Source organism: Ailuropoda melanoleuca, chromosome 13, assembly GCF_002007445.2.
Source record: "Ailuropoda melanoleuca isolate Jingjing chromosome 13, ASM200744v2, whole genome shotgun sequence".
Taxonomy (NCBI): domain Eukaryota; kingdom Metazoa; phylum Chordata; class Mammalia; order Carnivora; family Ursidae; genus Ailuropoda; species Ailuropoda melanoleuca.
This window is the reverse complement of record NC_048230.1, coordinates 23,272,594-23,292,025: the sequence shown is the minus strand read 5'-3', so window position 1 is coordinate 23,292,025 and position 19,432 is coordinate 23,272,594. Positions and strand designations below refer to the sequence as shown.

Below are 19,432 nucleotides of genomic sequence, written 5' to 3'. Positions count from 1 at the left end.
ATTAATCTTATCACCAACTGGTTTTTTCACTAACCCATCAGGCAATTCTACCCACCAACATTCTTTCTATCGTGAAACTCTTCTTCCCATCTTTGTGACCACATTCACACTCAGATGAAGTCACAGTGAAGACATTCCCTTGTGCCTGCTTCTGTCTGCCTCCTCAGTTAGGCCAGGCTGTGTTTATGTTAATAATTTTGGCAGGGGGCAGCAAAGGGTGTTCTGGACAGGCAGACAGTGTAGAGATAAATCTCAGAACCTGTGGTTATGAAATCTTAGTGAAACTTTTGGGTGGTAGGAAAAGCAGACAATGAACGCCTTGAGGGCAGGCTGTGTCATACTTATCCAGATCCCAAGACCCACAGAGAGAGCTGGGAACACAGACTGTCCATAGAAAATGGTCACCAGATGAGCGAAGGTTAGTTTGCATTAAGATCTGGTTTGCATTAAGACCTGGCGGCCTGATTTTCCAATTCCTGAAGTCAGGTCCTCCTCCTGCTCCCCATGAAATTAGGGAGAGGTGGGATGCTCTCCATATGCCAGGTCTGGGAATGTCCTCACTGTCCCAGGCCACACCCAGCCTCTCAGATAACACTTCAGTGAGCTCGGTGGGGACCTAAGCATCTGGGAGCCACTGGAAGAGGAAAAGGTCCCAGTAGGGAAGGAAGGGGGGGCTGTTTTTTCTGTCTCAACAGCAGTCTCAGCCTTGTTGCTTGGCCCCCATTTCCTGCCTCCTGCTCCCCTCTTGCAGACATCCCACCACCTCCAGGGCTCTAGGTTCAATCTCAGCTGCCCCCTCACCCCACCAGAAGCTTCGAGGCAGAGGGAGGGAGGGAACGGTGCCAAGGATTCATTAGAGTTAATGAAGGCTCATCTCTGCAGATGCCAGTGCAAGATAGAGTAGAGTACCCGAACCGCCCACAGCCCCCATCAGGGCCTGGGGTGCTCAGCTCCCTCCTCCCCCTCTCTTGGGGAGGAAACAGGGGCCACACCCTCAGAAGAGGAAAGGGAAGATTTTAAAGCATCTTCGCAAGTACAGAGACTGCCATGATGTCCCGAGAGATCAGGGTGGGGGCCTTGAACTTGAAAAGAGCCCCAGGGTGGGGTAGGGTTCTCACCTTGGGCTGTCAAGGTGCCATTGTCCACTGCTCAGTCCAAAAAAAACCCCACCAACAGTAACCCGCTCCTTCCTCTGCTTCCTTTCATGGAATCACAGCAGAGCAGAGCTGCCTCTGGGAACTTCTCCACTACCCTGGGATTACATATAACTCAGCCACCTGAACCCCCTTCCCACCTGGCTTCCATCCTCTATCCTCCTCCCACTTCTGCCTGTCCCTTCCCCGCTGCCTCTGCACTTTGGCCTTGNAAAGGGGGGGGGGGGGGGGGGGGGGGGTTGCCTCTAATATCCCTCCAGTTGAAATTTTCAAAGATGTCCCCTCTCTGGTTGGCTTCCCTCTCCCTCCCTCCCTTTCTCTTGGAGAACAATACAGAGTTTCCTCCACATTGAGAAAGAAGGAAACTGTGGTGGAAGGTGGGGGTCTCCACTCCAGCCTTTTGGGGTGTTCTCAGGAGCAGGAAAAGCTCCCATAGGCCAGACTACCACTGTCTCTCCTACTGGGGGCTCTTAGTCCTGTGCCAGCACCAGAGTCTCTCCAAGGAGTGTTCTCATGCCCCTGAGGAAGTTTAGAAGGAAGACACTGCTGCGGACTGAGGAGCCCAGAATCAGACAGAAATCGATCTGGGGACTGATAGAAACCAGGCACAGGGCCAAAGTGAACTCTGCCCTTCCACGCTTGGCGCCCAAGCCCCCTGGACTGGTTGTCCTCCTAAATGGCTCCCACATGTCCCCCCCAGCCTGGCCACATTCCTCCAACCCACACCCCTCCTGCCAGCCTGCCTTCGCAAAGAGGCTGGCACGGGGTCTGCGTCCATGCTTGGCTTGTGGGCCTCAGTCATCCCCAGGCCCCTCCCTGAGCTGTCTCTCCTCCCTGGGATTTGGGCTGAGCTTTGAAAGGGTCACTTCAAAGAGGACCTGCCTGCCAAAGGCCCAGCCAGACCAGGGACGGCTCCTCCTCGGCCAGATTCCTGGAGGCTGGGGACAAAGGCCCCACTGTTCCCCCGACCCCCAGACGCCCCCAAATGCACTGGGCATAAGAAGTCTTTCTTTCCCCAGTTCCGTTCTTTACAGGCCGCAGCTCTTTGCCACTGGGAGTAGCCCTGGCCCCTCCTTCAGGAGAGGCTGGGGCGCGGGGGGGTGGGGGGCAGCAGTTCCCCCCTCCACCACCACCATACCGCCCTTGGACAGCCAGGAGCTTTGAAGCTGACTTCAGGACTGGCAACCCAGCTGCCTCCCTCCCCTCAACCCCCAAGCCCTGCCCAGGCCTGCGATGGCCTCCCCCTTCTCCCATTCTTCAGAACCACAGCCACCCTCCTCCAGGCAGCCTCCCAGGACTCCCCCTCCTCAGAGGAGCCTCCCAGCCCCCCAACCACAGCAGTCAACCTCTCATGTTTCCAGGAGCCTGGGGCTCTGCCCTCTCTCCCGGGTACCCTGCAGCAGGAACCAGGTCTCACCTGCTCCCCTAACTTCCTACCACGCGGTGCTGATCCCAAAGCAGGGCCCTTCAAGTTTCTGTTTCAACCCTTCACCCAGTGCCTGAATTCTTTCTAGTCCAGCTTGTGCATGCTCACCTCCACCGATGGGAGCCTCATTACCTCCGGGGGCAGCTCATTTGCTCTGACTTCTCCTTATTGCGCCAAAAGTATGTCGTTCTCATTTCCATCCATTGATTCTCATCTGTTTAACAGCGGTGACTACTAACATTTGAGATTACCAAATGTCAGCCACTTTGCCTGTATCACCTCATTTAATCCTCTCAACGATGTTGAGGGATTATTTGGGGATAAGAAGATGAGGCTAAAAACAAAGAACATGGTCTGAGGGCCACCTCACACACGAGTAAGGGGTAGAGCTGAAATTTGAACCTGAGCAGGCTGAAGACAGGGCCCAGCCAACCTGCCCCCCAACGTGCCGAGGGGCCATGCCAGGCCCAGGCCTCTCGCCCGCCACGGTTGACTGTATATTAGAAGGACATCTCCACACTGAGGCTTCTTTTTTCTTAGCCAGCTCTCTGCCAGCCTTTGTCAGCAGATGAAGTGTGGCCTGGACGTGGCGGATGATGGATGTGATTTCAGACCAGTAAATGGGGAGCAGGGGGGATAGTCAGAGGGAAAGAGGTCTCCCGCCCAGGGACACGTGGATTTCAGGAGGTTGGAGGAGATGACCCTGGGCCTAAGGTTTAGGACTGGAGGTAGCTGGAAATTCAAACACCTCCCATGAAGGAAAGGTGTGTGGGCGGCCATGACAAGCTGGCCTTCAACCAGATACTCATCTACCCTCCAGTTTGAAAGGGGCAGAATCTTCCACCAAGGGGATGCACTGGGCTGAAGATCTCAGGGCCGGGGAGATGAGAAAGGAACAGGACTTGTCGATCCTGCCCACAGTCTTTTCGCACGTGCTCATTGCTCAGCACTACCCACTTAGAATCGCGGGGACAGAAGGAGGGAGTAAGAGTAAGAGCGAAGCCAGAATATGGGGGGGGGGCGGCAGCCCCTGTTAAGCCTTTGAAGGCAGTCACAACAGGGCATGAACTTTCCTTTCCTCTCTGGGTTTAGATCGGACACTCCTGGCACAGATAATACAGGGGTGTACCTCTAGGCTGCCTTCCCAAGACTCCCAACTCCAGCTGCTTCCAAAGGGTTAGATTATAGGATTCTGTGGTTTCTCCACAGTCTGTCAACCAGTCAGTCAACAAACATTCTCTGAGTACTGGCTGCGTGCCTGGCCCTGTGGACACAGAGACAAACACCACACCTTCGGGGCTGCTTGGAATGAGGTGAAGAGCACAGCCAACTCCTCNACTGGTTTTTTCACTAACCCATCAGGCAATTCTACCCACCAACATTCTTTCTATCGTGAAACTCTTCTTCCCATCTTTGTGACCACATTCACACTCAGATGAAGTCACAGTGAAGACATTCCCTTGTGCCTGCTTCTGTCTGCCTCCTCAGTTAGGCCAGGCTGTGTTTATGTTAATAATTTTGGCAGGGGGCAGCAAAGGGTGTTCTGGACAGGCAGACAGTGTAGAGATAAATCTCAGAACCTGTGCTTATGAAATCTTAGTGAAACTTTTGGGTGGTAGGAAAAGCAGACAATGAACGCCTTGAGGGCAGGCTGTGTCATACTTATCCAGATCCCAAGACCCACAGAGAGAGCTGGGAACACAGACTGTCCATAGAAAATGGTCACCAGATGAGCGAAGGTTAGTTTGCATTAAGATCTGGTTTGCATTAAGACCTGGCGCTGCCTGATTTTCCAATTCCTGAAGTCAGGTCCTCCTCCTGCTCCCCATGAAATTAGGGAGAGGTGGGATGCTCTCCATATGCCAGGTCTGGGAATGTCCTCACTGTCCCAGGCCACACCCAGCCTCTCAGATAACACTTCAGTGAGCTCGGTGGGGACCTAAGCATCTGGGAGCCACTGGAAGAGGAAAAGGTCCCAGTAGGGAAGGAAGGGGGGGCTGTTTTTTCTGTCTCAACAGCAGTCTCAGCCTTGTTGCTTGGCCCCCATTTCCTGCCTCCTGCTCCCCTCTTGCAGACATCCCACCACCTCCAGGGCTCTAGGTTCAATCTCAGCTGCCCCCTCACCCCACCAGAAGCTTCGAGGCAGAGGGAGGGAGGGAACGGTGCCAAGGATTCATTAGAGTTAATGAAGGCTCATCTCTGCAGATGCCAGTGCAAGATAGAGTAGAGTACCCGAACCGCCCACAGCCCCCATCAGGGCCTGGGGTGCTCAGCTCCCTCCTCCCCCTCTCTTGGGGAGGAAACAGGGGCCACACCCTCAGAAGAGGAAAGGGAAGATTTTAAAGCATCTTCGCAAGTACAGAGACTGCCATGATGTCCCGAGAGATCAGGGTGGGGGCCTTGAACTTGAAAAGAGCCCCAGGGTGGGGTAGGGTTCTCACCTTGGGCTGTCAAGGTGCCATTGTCCACTGCTCAGTCCAAAAAAAACCCCACCAACAGTAACCCGCTCCTTCCTCTGCTTCCTTTCATGGAATCACAGCAGAGCAGAGCTGCCTCTGGGAACTTCTCCACTACCCTGGGATTACATATAACTCAGCCACCTGAACCCCCTTCCCACCTGGCTTCCATCCTCTATCCTCCTCCCACTTCTGCCTGTCCCTTCCCCGCTGCCTCTGCACTTTGGCCTTGGCCTTTCCCTAGGCCTCCGCTCCCCCACGAGTCAAATGTGGAGGCGGCGGGGGGGGGGGGGTTGCCTCTAATATCCCTCCAGTTGAAATTTTCAAAGATGTCCCCTCTCTGGTTGGCTTCCCTCTCCCTCCCTCCCTTTCTCTTGGAGAACAATACAGAGTTTCCTCCACATTGAGAAAGAAGGAAACTGTGGTGGAAGGTGGGGGTCTCCACTCCAGCCTTTTGGGGTGTTCTCAGGAGCAGGAAAAGCTCCCATAGGCCAGACTACCACTGTCTCTCCTACTGGGGGCTCTTAGTCCTGTGCCAGCACCAGAGTCTCTCCAAGGAGTGTTCTCATGCCCCTGAGGAAGTTTAGAAGGAAGACACTGCTGCGGACTGAGGAGCCCAGAATCAGACAGAAATCGATCTGGGGACTGATAGAAACCAGGCACAGGGCCAAAGTGAACTCTGCCCTTCCACGCTTGGCGCCCAAGCCCCCTGGACTGGTTGTCCTCCTAAATGGCTCCCACATGTCCCCCCCAGCCTGGCCACATTCCTCCAACCCACACCCCTCCTGCCAGCCTGCCTTCGCAAAGAGGCTGGCACGGGGTCTGCGTCCATGCTTGGCTTGTGGGCCTCAGTCATCCCCAGGCCCCTCCCTGAGCTGTCTCTCCTCCCTGGGATTTGGGCTGAGCTTTGAAAGGGTCACTTCAAAGAGGACCTGCCTGCCAAAGGCCCAGCCAGACCAGGGACGGCTCCTCCTCGGCCAGATTCCTGGAGGCTGGGGACAAAGGCCCCACTGTTCCCCCGACCCCCAGACGCCCCCAAATGCACTGGGCATAAGAAGTCTTTCTTTCCCCAGTTCCGTTCTTTACAGGCCGCAGCTCTTTGCCACTGGGAGTAGCCCTGGCCCCTCCTTCAGGAGAGGCTGGGGCGCGGGGGGGTGGGGGGCAGCAGTTCCCCCCTCCACCACCACCATACCGCCCTTGGACAGCCAGGAGCTTTGAAGCTGACTTCAGGACTGGCAACCCAGCTGCCTCCCTCCCCTCAACCCCCAAGCCCTGCCCAGGCCTGCGATGGCCTCCCCCTTCTCCCATTCTTCAGAACCACAGCCACCCTCCTCCAGGCAGCCTCCCAGGACTCCCCCTCCTCAGAGGAGCCTCCCAGCCCCCCAACCACAGCAGTCAACCTCTCATGTTTCCAGGAGCCTGGGGCTCTGCCCTCTCTCCCGGGTACCCTGCAGCAGGAACCAGGTCTCACCTGCTCCCCTAACTTCCTACCACGCGGTGCTGATCCCAAAGCAGGGCCCTTCAAGTTTCTGTTTCAACCCTTCACCCAGTGCCTGAATTCTTTCTAGTCCAGCTTGTGCATGCTCACCTCCACCGATGGGAGCCTCATTACCTCCGGGGGCAGCTCATTTGCTCTGACTTCTCCTTATTGCGCCAAAAGTATGTCGTTCTCATTTCCATCCATTGATTCTCATCTGTTTAACAGCGGTGACTACTAACATTTGAGATTACCAAATGTCAGCCACTTTGCCTGTATCACCTCATTTAATCCTCTCAACGATGTTGAGGGATTATTTGGGGATAAGAAGATGAGGCTAAAAACAAAGAACATGGTCTGAGGGCCACCTCACACACGAGTAAGGGGTAGAGCTGAAATTTGAACCTGAGCAGGCTGAAGACAGGGCCCAGCCAACCTGCCCCCCAACGTGCCGAGGGGCCATGCCAGGCCCAGGCCTCTCGCCCGCCACGGTTGACTGTATATTAGAAGGACATCTCCACACTGAGGCTTCTTTTTTCTTAGCCAGCTCTCTGCCAGCCTTTGTCAGCAGATGAAGTGTGGCCTGGACGTGGCGGATGATGGATGTGATTTCAGACCAGTAAATGGGGAGCAGGGGGGATAGTCAGAGGGAAAGAGGTCTCCCGCCCAGGGACACGTGGATTTCAGGAGGTTGGAGGAGATGACCCTGGGCCTAAGGTTTAGGACTGGAGGTAGCTGGAAATTCAAACACCTCCCATGAAGGAAAGGTGTGTGGGCGGCCATGACAAGCTGGCCTTCAACCAGATACTCATCTACCCTCCAGTTTGAAAGGGGCAGAATCTTCCACCAAGGGGATGCACTGGGCTGAAGATCTCAGGGCCGGGGAGATGAGAAAGGAACAGGACTTGTCGATCCTGCCCACAGTCTTTTCGCACGTGCTCATTGCTCAGCACTACCCACTTAGAATCGCGGGGACAGAAGGAGGGAGTAAGAGTAAGAGCGAAGCCAGAATATGGGGGGGGGGCGGCAGCCCCTGTTAAGCCTTTGAAGGCAGTCACAACAGGGCATGAACTTTCCTTTCCTCTCTGGGTTTAGATCGGACACTCCTGGCACAGATAATACAGGGGTGTACCTCTAGGCTGCCTTCCCAAGACTCCCAACTCCAGCTGCTTCCAAAGGGTTAGATTATAGGATTCTGTGGTTTCTCCACAGTCTGTCAACCAGTCAGTCAACAAACATTCTCTGAGTACTGGCTGCGTGCCTGGCCCTGTGGACACAGAGACAAACACCACACCTTCGGGGCTGCTTGGAATGAGGTGAAGAGCACAGCCAACTCCTCAGCACTGCCACTTACTACTAGCCGTGTGTCCTTAGGAAGCCACAGAATCTCCTGGTGTCAGTTTCTTCATCCGCAAAATGGGATAATGCTAGCCGACCTACCCAGTGGTAAGCACTATGGAAGTAGTTCCTATTATTACTTTCCTTGTCCTCAAGTAACTCCAGGATGATGGGGGAGACTGATGTGTAGACCCACTGTCACAATGCCAGGGGGAGAACTGGGCACAGGGCACCCTGGGAGGCCAGGGGCAGGGCTGCTCCCTGGCCTCCGCTTTACAAACATTTATAGAGAGCCGCCCTGTGCCAGGCGCTGTGCTGGCCCTTGGGGACACAGAGATGAACGGGACACATTGTCCACTCATCCCTGCTCCTTCCCTCTGTCCCAAGGTCCAGTCCCAGAACCCTGCACTGAGGGGGGGTTGCGGGGGGGGGCACCGTGGACAGAACCACATGGAGAAAAGCAAGGCCTCGGAGTCTGGAAATCAGGACACCTGGGTTCATGTCCACCACTCACAGGCCACCTGACCTTGGGCACTGTTTGGCCTCAGTTTCCCCATTATAGCATGAAGGAATTGGGCAAGATGAACCCTCCGGTCCTGACCCACTCTGACAGGTAACAAATAACCCCACTCCCACAGAGCTTTAAACTCACCCCAAGTGTGGTCCCTGGGCCATCTCAGCCCACTGTCCCACTGAGGCGGGGGGAAGAGATGCTCGCCTGGTACTGACTGGCACTGCCCTGCTAAAGAGCTGGCACAATTTCACATGAAATAGGGGGGCCTGGATCTAAAGGCGGGTTGTTTGAAGGGGGTGGGGGGTGCTGGGGAAAGGCAGAGCCAGCTCCCACAGGCCCTATTCATGGTTGTCTCTGGGAAGGGAGAGAGAGAGCAGGATAATTAAAACCAGGCTTTGTCCAAATCCCTGACCAAGCCAATATCTCACCTTTGAACCCCTGTAGCCAACAGAGCAGGGCTGATGCCCCTTTGGAAGGAAAACACCAATGAATTAAGCTACAGTCAAAGGGCTATGGGCTGGCCTGGGCTGGGGTGGGGGTCTTGGGGGAGGGTTCACCACCCTGAGGCCTCCAGTCCCCTGCCCTGTCCCACCCTGTCAACAAGCAACCAAGCTCCAATCCAGCAAGAGGTTAACCTTGTTCCTGAGCTGTGGCCCAAATGGACCCAGATTTAGGGTGGGAGTGACAGACGGACAAGGGAAAGTCTGAGAAACAGATGGCAGGGTGAGAGCATGGAGTCTGCAGCCAGATTGCCCCCTTCCTTACCTGGCTCTGTCACTGGTTAGTGATGTGACTCTGGCCAAGCTCTCAACTCTCTATGCTTCAGAGTCCCCAACTGTCAAATGGGGACACTAACGGTACCCACATCGCAGTGGTGGTGTGAGGATTACATGAAGTAATTTTATAAATCCTGGCCCAGAGTCATTACTACCTACGTCTTAACTATCAGGTGTATTATGAGAGCAATTCCCGCCTCCTTAAAAACACATTTTTTTTTCAGGCACTAACATATACACTTATTTGAATATATTTGCATCCCCTGTGAATCTCCCCAGATTCCTACACTTGGAATCCAGGGTCACAGGGACCCGCCTAACCCGCTACACTGGAGGGAACTTCCTTGTGCGATGTTCCAGGCCAGACTGGGATGCTGCAGCTCGCAAGCCTCTCCCTACAAGTCCCCCTGAAGAGCTAACCGCAGTCCCTCACACTGTAACTTAGTCCGTGCTCCTTCTTTGTAGTCTTTTTTAACCTTATATACCAGACAGTCCTTCTAGGTATCCCTGCAATGAGAGATGAAGAGATGCCTGCCCCTCCCCACTCCTGCCCTGCCCTATTCTGCAACCAGTACCATCCCTCATCCCCACTCCCATCCCCTGCAAAACTCATGCACCCCTGGGGGACCAGTTGGGCTTCCTGCATCCCTTCCCCACGGGCTCAGGGCAAGCCTGATGCAGGGGGCAGAGAGTTCGCCATCCAGGCAGCCCAGCACGAGGCCTACTCCCTGGGTCCAGTCCCTCTCTGCTTGGGCTGGGGTCCTTGAAAGCCTGCCCCACTGCCCATGGTGACCCAAAGCCACTTTCCTAACAGCATGCCCCTCCCCAAAGCTTCACCTTATGCCAGCATCTCATCAGGGTACCCAGATTCTAGCCTTGACACCATTGCTGTGTAGCCTCAGACCCTAACACCCACCCTGCCCGCTCACAGGGCTTTTGAGGTCCTGGAATCCAGCATTGAAGGTAAAAGGGATTTATTGCTCTTATCATTCCCAAGGGGAAGGTAAGGCCTCAGATGTTGGAACAGGGGTTTCATCACCTAGGTAAGGGTGAACCCAACCACCTTGTGAGCAAGTGGATGAGGCTGGGGCTGGGGCTAGGGGCCTTCCGGTTGTGTTTGGAGGCGAAATGACTGGTTATGTAATGGAGATTCAAGTCGCATGCCAGTGAGCACCTCTCAGTGAGAGCAGCCACTTTTGGGAATAAGGCTGTTGCCCTGGCAGAGGGGGAAAACCAAATGGAATCAAACCCCATCCACCCCCAGCTGGGCCTGGGGTGGGGGTGGACACGGTAGGGGGGGCGGAGATGAAGTATGTGCTGTTGGGGGTGAGGGGTGAATCCCTGGGCCTCAGGCTTAATGACCTCCACCCCCACCCCCTGTCCATCCTGAATTTCAAGTTTGTAATTAGGAAAGACTTTGGCTGAAAACGTGCAGGGAGAGTCCGGGAAGAGAGCAGCAGGTTGAGGGAGAACTGAGCCCACATCCAGCTTCTGAGAAACACACCAGTCTCAGAGAGTTTGCAAAGCACCAGACCCCAGCTCCAGCATGGGATGGGGGGAGGGGAGGCAGCTGAGGAAGAGCATCACTAAGTCCTCTAGCCTTGTCAGAAGAGGAAGAGGCCTCAGCCCAGACCTTGACCACAACCTGGACCCCGAGGGAACTTATTTGCCAACCTGGGAATCGACTGGCCCGACAGCGTCCAGCCCTTCAACTTGGGAAAGAGGGTGGTGCAGTGTTGGGGTACTCCAGCACTGGGCAACCGGGCTCGGAGGTAGGGGGCTGGCTCCAAAGGGGCCTGGAGGCCCTTACTGGCCCCTCCCCAGCTTCAGCAGCTGGCAGATGAAAGAACCCAAGCAAAGCAGTCCAGCGCTGAGTAATGCCCCTGGCACCCCGCGCCCATACCCACCCACAGCCAGCCCGAGGGGGCGGAGGGGAGCGCAGCGGAGCCTTCGCGACGCGGGGCCCCGGGCCTGTTTCTCTTCTCCAGGAGCCAGTGGAGCGGCAGACCCGCTCCCTGAAGCTTGTCGTGCGGTCCGGCCCGGCAGGGGGCGAGTGTGGAGCGGGGAGGGGGGTGTCGGGCCGCAGTGGCCAAGGACATCCCGCTCCGGGAACCCCCTCCCCCACTCCCTCTCCCTCCAGCTGTGCCGGGGCCTCGCCAACGGAAAACGAAAACTCGGGCAGAGGAAACGGCGGCAGGCGCCCCGCCTGAAAAACCCGGACAAAAGGCGCGGGCCTCCCGCCCCCGCGGCCCGGCCGCGGGGGGCCTGGCACCGCCGCCCTGGTCGGTGCCCTCTGCCCTGGCAGCCCCGCACGCGTCCCGGTCCCCTGCCAGCCTTCCTCCTTCCCGCCCTCTCCCCAGGGCACCTCTCGCTCCGGCCCCCTCCCCGTTCGGCCACCAGCCCAAGTTCCCTGCAGCCGTGCCCGCGGTGCCCGCGCCGTGCGCCCCAGGCCGTGCCCGCCGAGCGGGGGCGCCGCGACCCCGGCCCTGCGGCCAGCTCCCCGGCAGCGCCTGGATCCGCCCCCCTCCCCTGGCCCAGCGCCCTCACCTGAGGGGGCCGGGGCTCCGGGCGGGGCGGGATCCCGACCAGGCAGAAGGCGACTCCATTCATCGGGCGGCAGCGGCGGCTCTGCGGCCAGGGCACTGCTGGGGGCGCGGGCAGGGACCCGGGAGGGGCGGGGCCGGAGGGGGCGGGGCCGAGCGCGGAGTGTCCCTCCCCCGCCCCCCGGGCCTGCCCCTTCGCTCCTCCCCCTGCGCTCCCGACGGGGCGCACCCGCCGCCTCTCCCCAGGGAAGCTGACTGGTAAAGGTGGCTCAGGCAGGGGGTTGCGCCGGCCGCGGAGCTAGAGGGCAGTGCAGCCTGGGGAAGAGAGGTGGTCCGGGGAGACGATTTGGGCCGGCCTCCAGGGAACCGGTCCAAATTGATGGGTGATCCTTGGCCGAGGAAAGAGGCCAAGGGCACCCAACCCAGAACAAGCACAGGGAGAGAGAGGGAAGGAGGAAGGAAGGGAGAGGGAAGCAGAGAGAAACACAGCCAGACAGAGTTGGTCAGAAACAAAGACTGAGAGACACAGAAAGCATGACAGAGGCAGAGACAAGATAGAGACAGTGTAGAGAGCAGCAGAGAAAGTCAGAGACAAAGATAAAGAGACCCAAGATTGAAGAGAGGGAAGGACGGAAAAAGGCTCAGGGAGCCTTCTGTCCAGAGACTCCTGGAGACAAAGACAGAGATGGTGATGCCCATGGGAGTGGGGGCGGGAGGGAGATTTCAGGGGCTCCAGCCCCTCTGTCTAGGGCCCCCCTCCCAGGCAGAGTCTCAGTCCAGGACCCCAAGGAGGCAGAGGCATGGAGGCTGGAAGAAAGAGGCTGGCAAGTGCCCCAGCCCTTCAGACTCCCAGCCAGCCAGCCTGGGGCTCAGGCCTCTGGACCAGCTCATAGATCTTTTCTGCAGTGGACGGCAGCCAGTTCCTCATTTCCTTGTCCCCAAGCAGGACCTGTCCAGGCCATCTCCCGATGATCCGGGAAGTGACAGTCCCACAGTCCTTCATCTCTGCTGGAAAGTTCTTTCTGCTGTCTAACTGACATACTTCTTACTTCCTGTATTTCCTACAGCCTATGCTTACCTCTTTCCCATGCCACCCTGCAGTTTTAAAGGGCTCCTGTATTCCTTCACCCAGATTACGAAGAAAAGGCGGCAGAGGCCACAGATAGATAAGAATAGGATTGGGGTAAGGCAGGCAATAAAAGTGGAAGGCTGACTCTGCCCACTGGAATCACCACCATCACCAGCCCCAAGTCCCCCCAGGACCAGGGACTCAGGTCTCGAAGCAGGTAAGAGAGGCCCAGACACCAACTAGGCCATCCCTACTCCTGTGAGCCTGAGGAAGGACATACTGACTTGTTTTTAAATCTTATGTTTTATTTAATTTCTTTGAAATTCCCTGGCACTCCATGGAGAGGGATGCTCTCATATATGAAGGGAGGGCACTTCATGGCTCCTCTTCCTTCCACCTCTCTTCATCAAGGTAGCATGCAGCTGGAATTGTCCCCCTCTTCTGGGAAGTCCTTCCTGCTATCTAACTGTAACCCATCGTACCCCCTGTATTGTCTTGCTTGGTTTTCAACAAGGCTCCTGTGTCTACCTCCCTCTGTCCTGTAGCTCCAGTGGTCCAAGGCTTGCTGCCGCCCTGGCCCAAGGGTCCTCTCCTCTCAGAACAAACGGGCTGTCCCTGTAAGGGGGAAGCAGTGGCACCTGGGATCCAGACTGAACTGAGGCTGTGGGGGAGGGGAGCAGGGTGGTGACCGCTGGGGTGCCCCTGGCTCACTTTTTCCAGAGCCTCATGCCCTCAGACACTGCGGGAGGCAGTGAGAGGAAATGAGCTCACGACCGGCCAGCAGATGAATTCCTCCCTCCACAATGCACTGCGCTCACCTCCCCCACCCTCTCCCACTTCCCAGAAAGTGCGCTCTTCCCCCACCCTGCTGCCCTTCCCACCTCTTCCTGCACCTTGACCTGCACCCCCATCCTGTCCTGGCCCTCCCCCATCAATCTTCTCCAGCCCCTCTTCCTCCTCTCTTTTCCCTCAGGCTTCCTGGGTCTCAGTCCCTGCCCCCCCCCCCGTAATTCTCTCTATTCCTAGCACACTCTTTCTCTGGGGGTCCTGGAAGCAGAGCCCAACATGGGGGGAAGGGGTCCCTCCCTGAGGACCCTCCTTATACTCCCCCTCTTCCTAAGCTCCTCCCCCAGCCCAGTCACCTTCCTGGTTCACACATGCTTATTGGGAATCCTAATATAGGAAGGGGTGGAGGAGTGAAGGTTGCCCCTGGGGATATGGAGATAAGACCTAGCTCCTTCCCCTGAGGGGTCCTAGTCTTACCAATCCTGACTCTATAGCGAGAGCTTGGAAAAGGAGCAATGGAAGGCCAGAGAAGCAGAGGAAAACTTCCAGCATGAGGTGGCCTTGAGCTTTTTGGGGCTTCATGGGTGAGGTGGGGGGGTGGGGAACGGGAGGGAAAAGGACTATCACAGGCAAAGGCAGGAGAAAGCAGACTCTAGTGATGTGGCTGGAGCCAAGTGGAGGGTAAGGAGGGTACATACGTGGGCAGGAAGCATGGAGAGATGAGGAAGGAAACGTGGGCGGGGATATGCCGATGGAGTGACAGGGCCTGAGGCACTTCTATTCCAGCCTGGCCTGGAGGGGGGGCAGGGATTGAAGTGGAGATGTGCCTAGAGCAAGAAAGAAGCAGGGCTGCAAGGAGATGGGGATGGTGAGGGGGGAGACACTGAACTAGGGCAAGGGCAAGAAACATCAGAGGCCCCCCAGACTTGGTGACCAACCGGGTGTTGCAGGAAGGAGATGGAAAAATCTGGAGTGTTCTCTGGGAGAGGGAGGCATGCCAGGCACTGTACGTCCTTTGTATGTATTATTCCAATTCAGCCTTACAAAGGAGCTTTGAAACAGATATTATAATCCTCATTTTATGGATAAGGACACTGAGGCCCAGAGAGCTTGAGTATCTTACCCAAGTCCACCCAGAATTTGAATCCAGGCATTTGGGTTCCAGAGTCCACACACTTTCCCCACAGGCTGTGTTGCCCAGGGGAGTAGGGAATAGCAGCTTAAACTCTGGGTCCGTCTCTTGGAAGAGAGGCCTGAACTGGAGACGTGGCTTTGGAAGTCATCAGTAGACGAGGGGTGTGGTTCGGGTTCTCCAAGGACAATACAGAGAAGAGACAGGATACTAGACAGGACCTGAGGAGCACCACCTTTCGGGGCAGGTGAGGAAGACAGAGAGGACTGAGAGGAGACGGGTGGCCCAAGGAGATGGCGCTGTGTTGGGCAGAGAGGGCACTGTCAGGGGACTGGTGGAAGCAGAGGCCAGATTACACAGTGAGGAAGAGCATCGGGGGTGAGGCAGTGGAATGGGGCCTGCTAAGAAAGTTAGCGGCTCAGGTGAGCTGTGGGCAAGACTTGGGCAGGAGAGAGAGGGAGGGGGTGATGAGTGGAGCAAAGGAAGAAGCCTGGGATTCCAGGGGAAGAATGTGTGTCCCCCAACTCCAGCGAGGGCCAGGAGAGGAGCATAGAGGGAGGTCAGGGAGGAGTCCTCAGCCCAGAGCCGTCCACAGCCAGGATCAGACCTGGCCCAGGAGCCAGCTAGGGGCTGCATGGTGTCATCAAGGAGCACTGACCCGAGAGTCCAAAGGCCTGGGTTCAGGTTCCCATCCTGCCCACCTGGTCACTGTATGTCTTTGAGGAAAAGGACATTCTCAGAGCCTGTTTCGCCCTCTGTAAGATGACAACAATAAGGCCTTCTCCGCCTGCCTCCCATTGGGGGCTCACTCTTGATAATGGATTCAAAGTGCCCCGAGGGCTGAAAAGGAGAAAGAGTGGGTGGAAGGTGGGTTATAGGATCCATGGCCTTGGCGGTAACCCTGGACAACTTGGGCCCTTCCACGGAAGGGGAAAGAGCACCCCCTGGTGGAGAAGGGCGGGAGGGCAGGACTAGAGGGGATCGCTCAGGAGAGGCTTGTTCTTGGGCCTCTGGCTTTCAGCCCCCCAGCTTGTCCTCCGCTTGTCCCCTGCTTGTCCCCTGAAAGCAACCCACCACCCCACCTAAATTTTCACCTCTAAAGCAGGTGTGATCCCAGTTCACTCAAGACAAAAGATACTTATTAAGCGCTGAGTACATGCAAACCACCGTGTGTGCAGCGGTGGGGACCGTGGATGTGCCTGCCGTCTTTGCACTTGGATTCCAGGGAGAGCAAGAAACGGCAAAGGATGGCTGGGGTGGTGCTGCAGTGTGGTGCAAGCAGCGCACTGCGGAAAACAAGAGGGGCCCCCCATAATGAGGGCAGAAGGCAGGGGCCCTGGGAGGCCTTGTATGGCCTAGACCTTGAAGGCCCACAACTGGCGAACGGCAGGGGAAGGAGGCCTGCAGCTGAGAGCTGGGCAGGGCGTGGGGCCCGGGCTCTGGCAGAAGCCCCAGGCGTCCCACAGAGTGGACCTCCCTGAGCATCTTGAATGGTGTAGGGTGGGGCAACGGGCCACTCAAGAGGACACCAGTCTCCACCCTCCTCCCTGCTGCCAGGTCCCTCAGGAGTCCCACCCGAACCCCCCTCAGGGAGGGAGGCTACAGGCCCCCTAGCCTGTCTGGGGCCGAGGGGCATTGGTAACCTGCCAAACAGCTGGGAACCCACCCAGCAACCTCTGGACAGCTGGCTTGGGGGTGGGAGCACGCGGCTGCAGCTTCTCCGGGCTGGCAGCCGGGCAAACAAGCCACACCCAGTAAAACCCTGGTGTCAGGGCAGGGGATGGGTGAAAGATGCCCAGTCCTGCCGTTCTCCACCAGCAGCCGCTCAGCAGAACCAGGTTTGTCATGATGCGGGGAGAGGAAGAGGCCCTGGTCTGGGGTCTTCGCCCTTGCAGGCTCCCAACTTTGTGACACTGGGTCACTGGGGACCCCATGGCCTGGACTGTGTGTACAAGGCTAACAGATGACTTCTATGGACTGTGACATCGCCTAACACATCACCAAGATGTGTTCAAATGTGTTGAGTACCTACTGTGTGCTAAGCTCTTTACAGACACGGTTTCATTTACTTCCCGTGACAACACTGTAAAGTAGGTGTTATTAGCCCCACTATATAAATGGGGAAACAGGCTCAGAAAAGTTAAGTAACTTGGTGAAGTCTGAAGCCAAGCCACTGCTCTACGAAGCAGGAGCCCTCTGGGAGGACCTCAGCCAGGTAGTGTCTTCCCAGCTCCAGGATGCTACATTCTGAGGTTCTTCCAACAACTGGCCTGCAGTCCTGCTTTTGCCATAGACCCCCAGAGCCTGCCCAGCTCTACCAAAGCCCTGCACACAGGAAGGCCCTGGCCCCCTCTCCTCCATGTCTCTATTTTGCCCTTCTAGGAGAGGTGGGTGGGGGCAGGGGGAGAGGGGGGAAAGAGAGAGGAGGGGAGAGGAGGGAAACATGGAGGGAAGGAAGAGAAGAGGAGGGGAGGGGTGGAGGAGGAGGGGAGGGGTAGCTCCCACCTCCCCCTGGAAGCTCTGGAAATCCCCGGCAGCTGCTCCCTTTCCTCTGTCTGGCTCTGAGCCAGCCCCGGGAGGGAGAGGGGGGTTAGATGGGGAGAAAAGAGGGGCAGGGCACTGACCACAGGGGGCAAGCCCCTCCGTCCTGGCACCCAACCCACCTGGCAATTCCAGCCCCTGTGAGAGATTCCAGGCATGCTCCCCTTGAAGAAGCCCTACATGCCAAAATCCACGCATACCACACAGACACATTGGGGTGGTTCTTGCACTATAAAAGGATTCTTCGCTTTACAAGAGGGCTCAGCACATGGGAAACTTAAAATAGGAGCTTCCTCTGGTGTGGTGAACCCAGCTCCGGTTTCAGAAGCACCCCATACACACCATGCTTCCAGCGCATCCAGAAAGCTGGTGACTTCCACGGGGCCAGCAGGGCTGAGGCTGCCTTGAGACATTAACACCGGCCTGGGCACCTCCCTGGTTGTGCTGAACATCAGAGTCCCCATGGCGGGGGGCGTGTCTCACAGTCTAGCAGACAGGCTGTCTACTGTGTTGTTTGCAGAGGTGTCCTAGGACACCTAGAAAGGACCTGGAAAGCCACCGCTCAGCACAGCTGGCAGGGACTTCAACAGCAGCCCAGAGAGAGGACAGATCTCCAAGACCTCCCAGTGTCCCATTGATGGAGGCAGGCAGGAGCCCAATGTCCTACTCTCCTCCAGCTCTCTCCTCCCCTCCGCAATGCCAGGGCACAGGGGAGCTAGGCTCTGTCCTCTGGGAAAGGGGAAACAGCTGACCCCCAGAAGAGGTCCGGAAGGCTGATGGCAGGGGCAACCGTGGGCTGCTTTTAGGAGCAATTCAGGCCAAGCTGCACTCCAAGGGAGATGCGTTTAGGGTCCTCTAGGTAGAAAGTAGTGACGGTCCCTAGCCTGCCTCTCTCTTTTTTTTAATTGAGGTGATATTCACATAAAATTAACTGTTTTGATGTACGCAATTCAGTGACATTTAGTACTGTCCCCCTACCCCCACTTGTTTGCACTCAGAGTGGAGCCAAGGGTAGAGTCGGTAAGGACAGCAACAGCAGATAATGACGAATGGAGTCCCCTTCCCCCTGCCAGGCCTGGTGCTGCCACGGGCCATTTAAATTAACAACCAAGATGCCAAACAGGCCCAGAGACCAGACCAGCCCACAACCCCGCCCCAAACATCACACCCAGCCCAGGGAAGATGCCCGAGCCCTTCATGCCTCCCCAGAACTTAGGATCACCCCCTCCCTTGATTCCTCATCCTCCACTCCTCCTCTCACCCCTTCTCATGATCATCATAGACAACCCAAGAGCCAGCCAGAGGTAGGGGGCCTGCACTCAGTCTGGAGGGGAGGGGTCTCCCAGCCCAGGGCCCCAGGCCACTGCTCTAGGCAGAGCAGCCCCGAAGAGCCCAGGAGTGCGGCTAAGCCCTGCACTCAAAGGCCCACCCAAGAACAGAAAATCCCACCACTCCAGACCCCACCCCAAGCCCTCCTACCAAGTCAGGATTATGAAGGGAGTCAGACAACCTCCAGAGCAGCCCCCTCACTCCTGCCCAGGCTGCTGCCCCTCTTAGAGCAGCAGACTGACTGCCAGGCAGGATAGAGGCCCCCCTCACTCACGTCAAGGGACTGGCCCCCCTTCTCCATTTGCTGAGCACCCTGGAGGGGGTGAGGAGCTCCAGCGTGAGGGAGGCTTCACGCCTGCCCCTTCTGATGCAGACCGTGTAAAGGAAAAAACAGCCCCCCGGGGCCTGGCTTTGGCGGCCAGTCTGCATTTGGGGGGCATATGCGGAAGCTGCCCAGCCCACCCCATCTTTTCACGGCCATGAAATGGTGGCAGCAGCTGCTGCAGCTGCTGTAACTGGGGGAGGAGGGGGAGCCTGGCTGCGAGAAGCCCCTCCATGTGTAGGTGGGGGAGGGAGCCGCTTGCGCGTCGGCGTCGGGAGGGCTCACCAGGGGGTCGGCGGTCGTTGGCTGGGAGAGCTTCTTCCGCCTCCTGTCACTCCTTCATTCCGCAGGGCCTGCAGCCCCCTCCGGGGCCGAGACCCTACCGAGTGGGGAGGGGGGCTTCTAAAGGTGGTTGGTCTACCGGGTGGGTGGAGAGGCAGCGCGCGCCTCCCTGTGTGTCAGCGTGTGTGTGCGCGCGCGTGTGTGTGTGTACCCACCAGCTCAGTGTCACACCAGCCCCGTCCCTCCCCCAGGGCTCCAGCCGGGCTCGGAGCCCTAGCGCCCCAACC

The 19,432-nt window shown here is 57.3% G+C and overlaps 1 protein-coding gene across 1 annotated transcript in view; it reads right to left on the bottom strand.

Annotated features, from left to right (window-relative positions):
• Window positions 1–11,807, bottom strand: part of ARHGAP23 (Rho GTPase activating protein 23) — a 71,090-nt gene extending 59,283 nt beyond the window's left edge. Inside the window, 1 exon segment of the mRNA XM_034640676.1 lies at window positions 11,689–11,807. Within this exon segment, the coding sequence (XP_034496567.1) occupies window positions 11,689–11,751 (63 nt within the window). The 5' untranslated portion in view covers window positions 11,752–11,807.
• Between the last annotated feature and the right edge of the window lie 7,625 nt (window positions 11,808–19,432).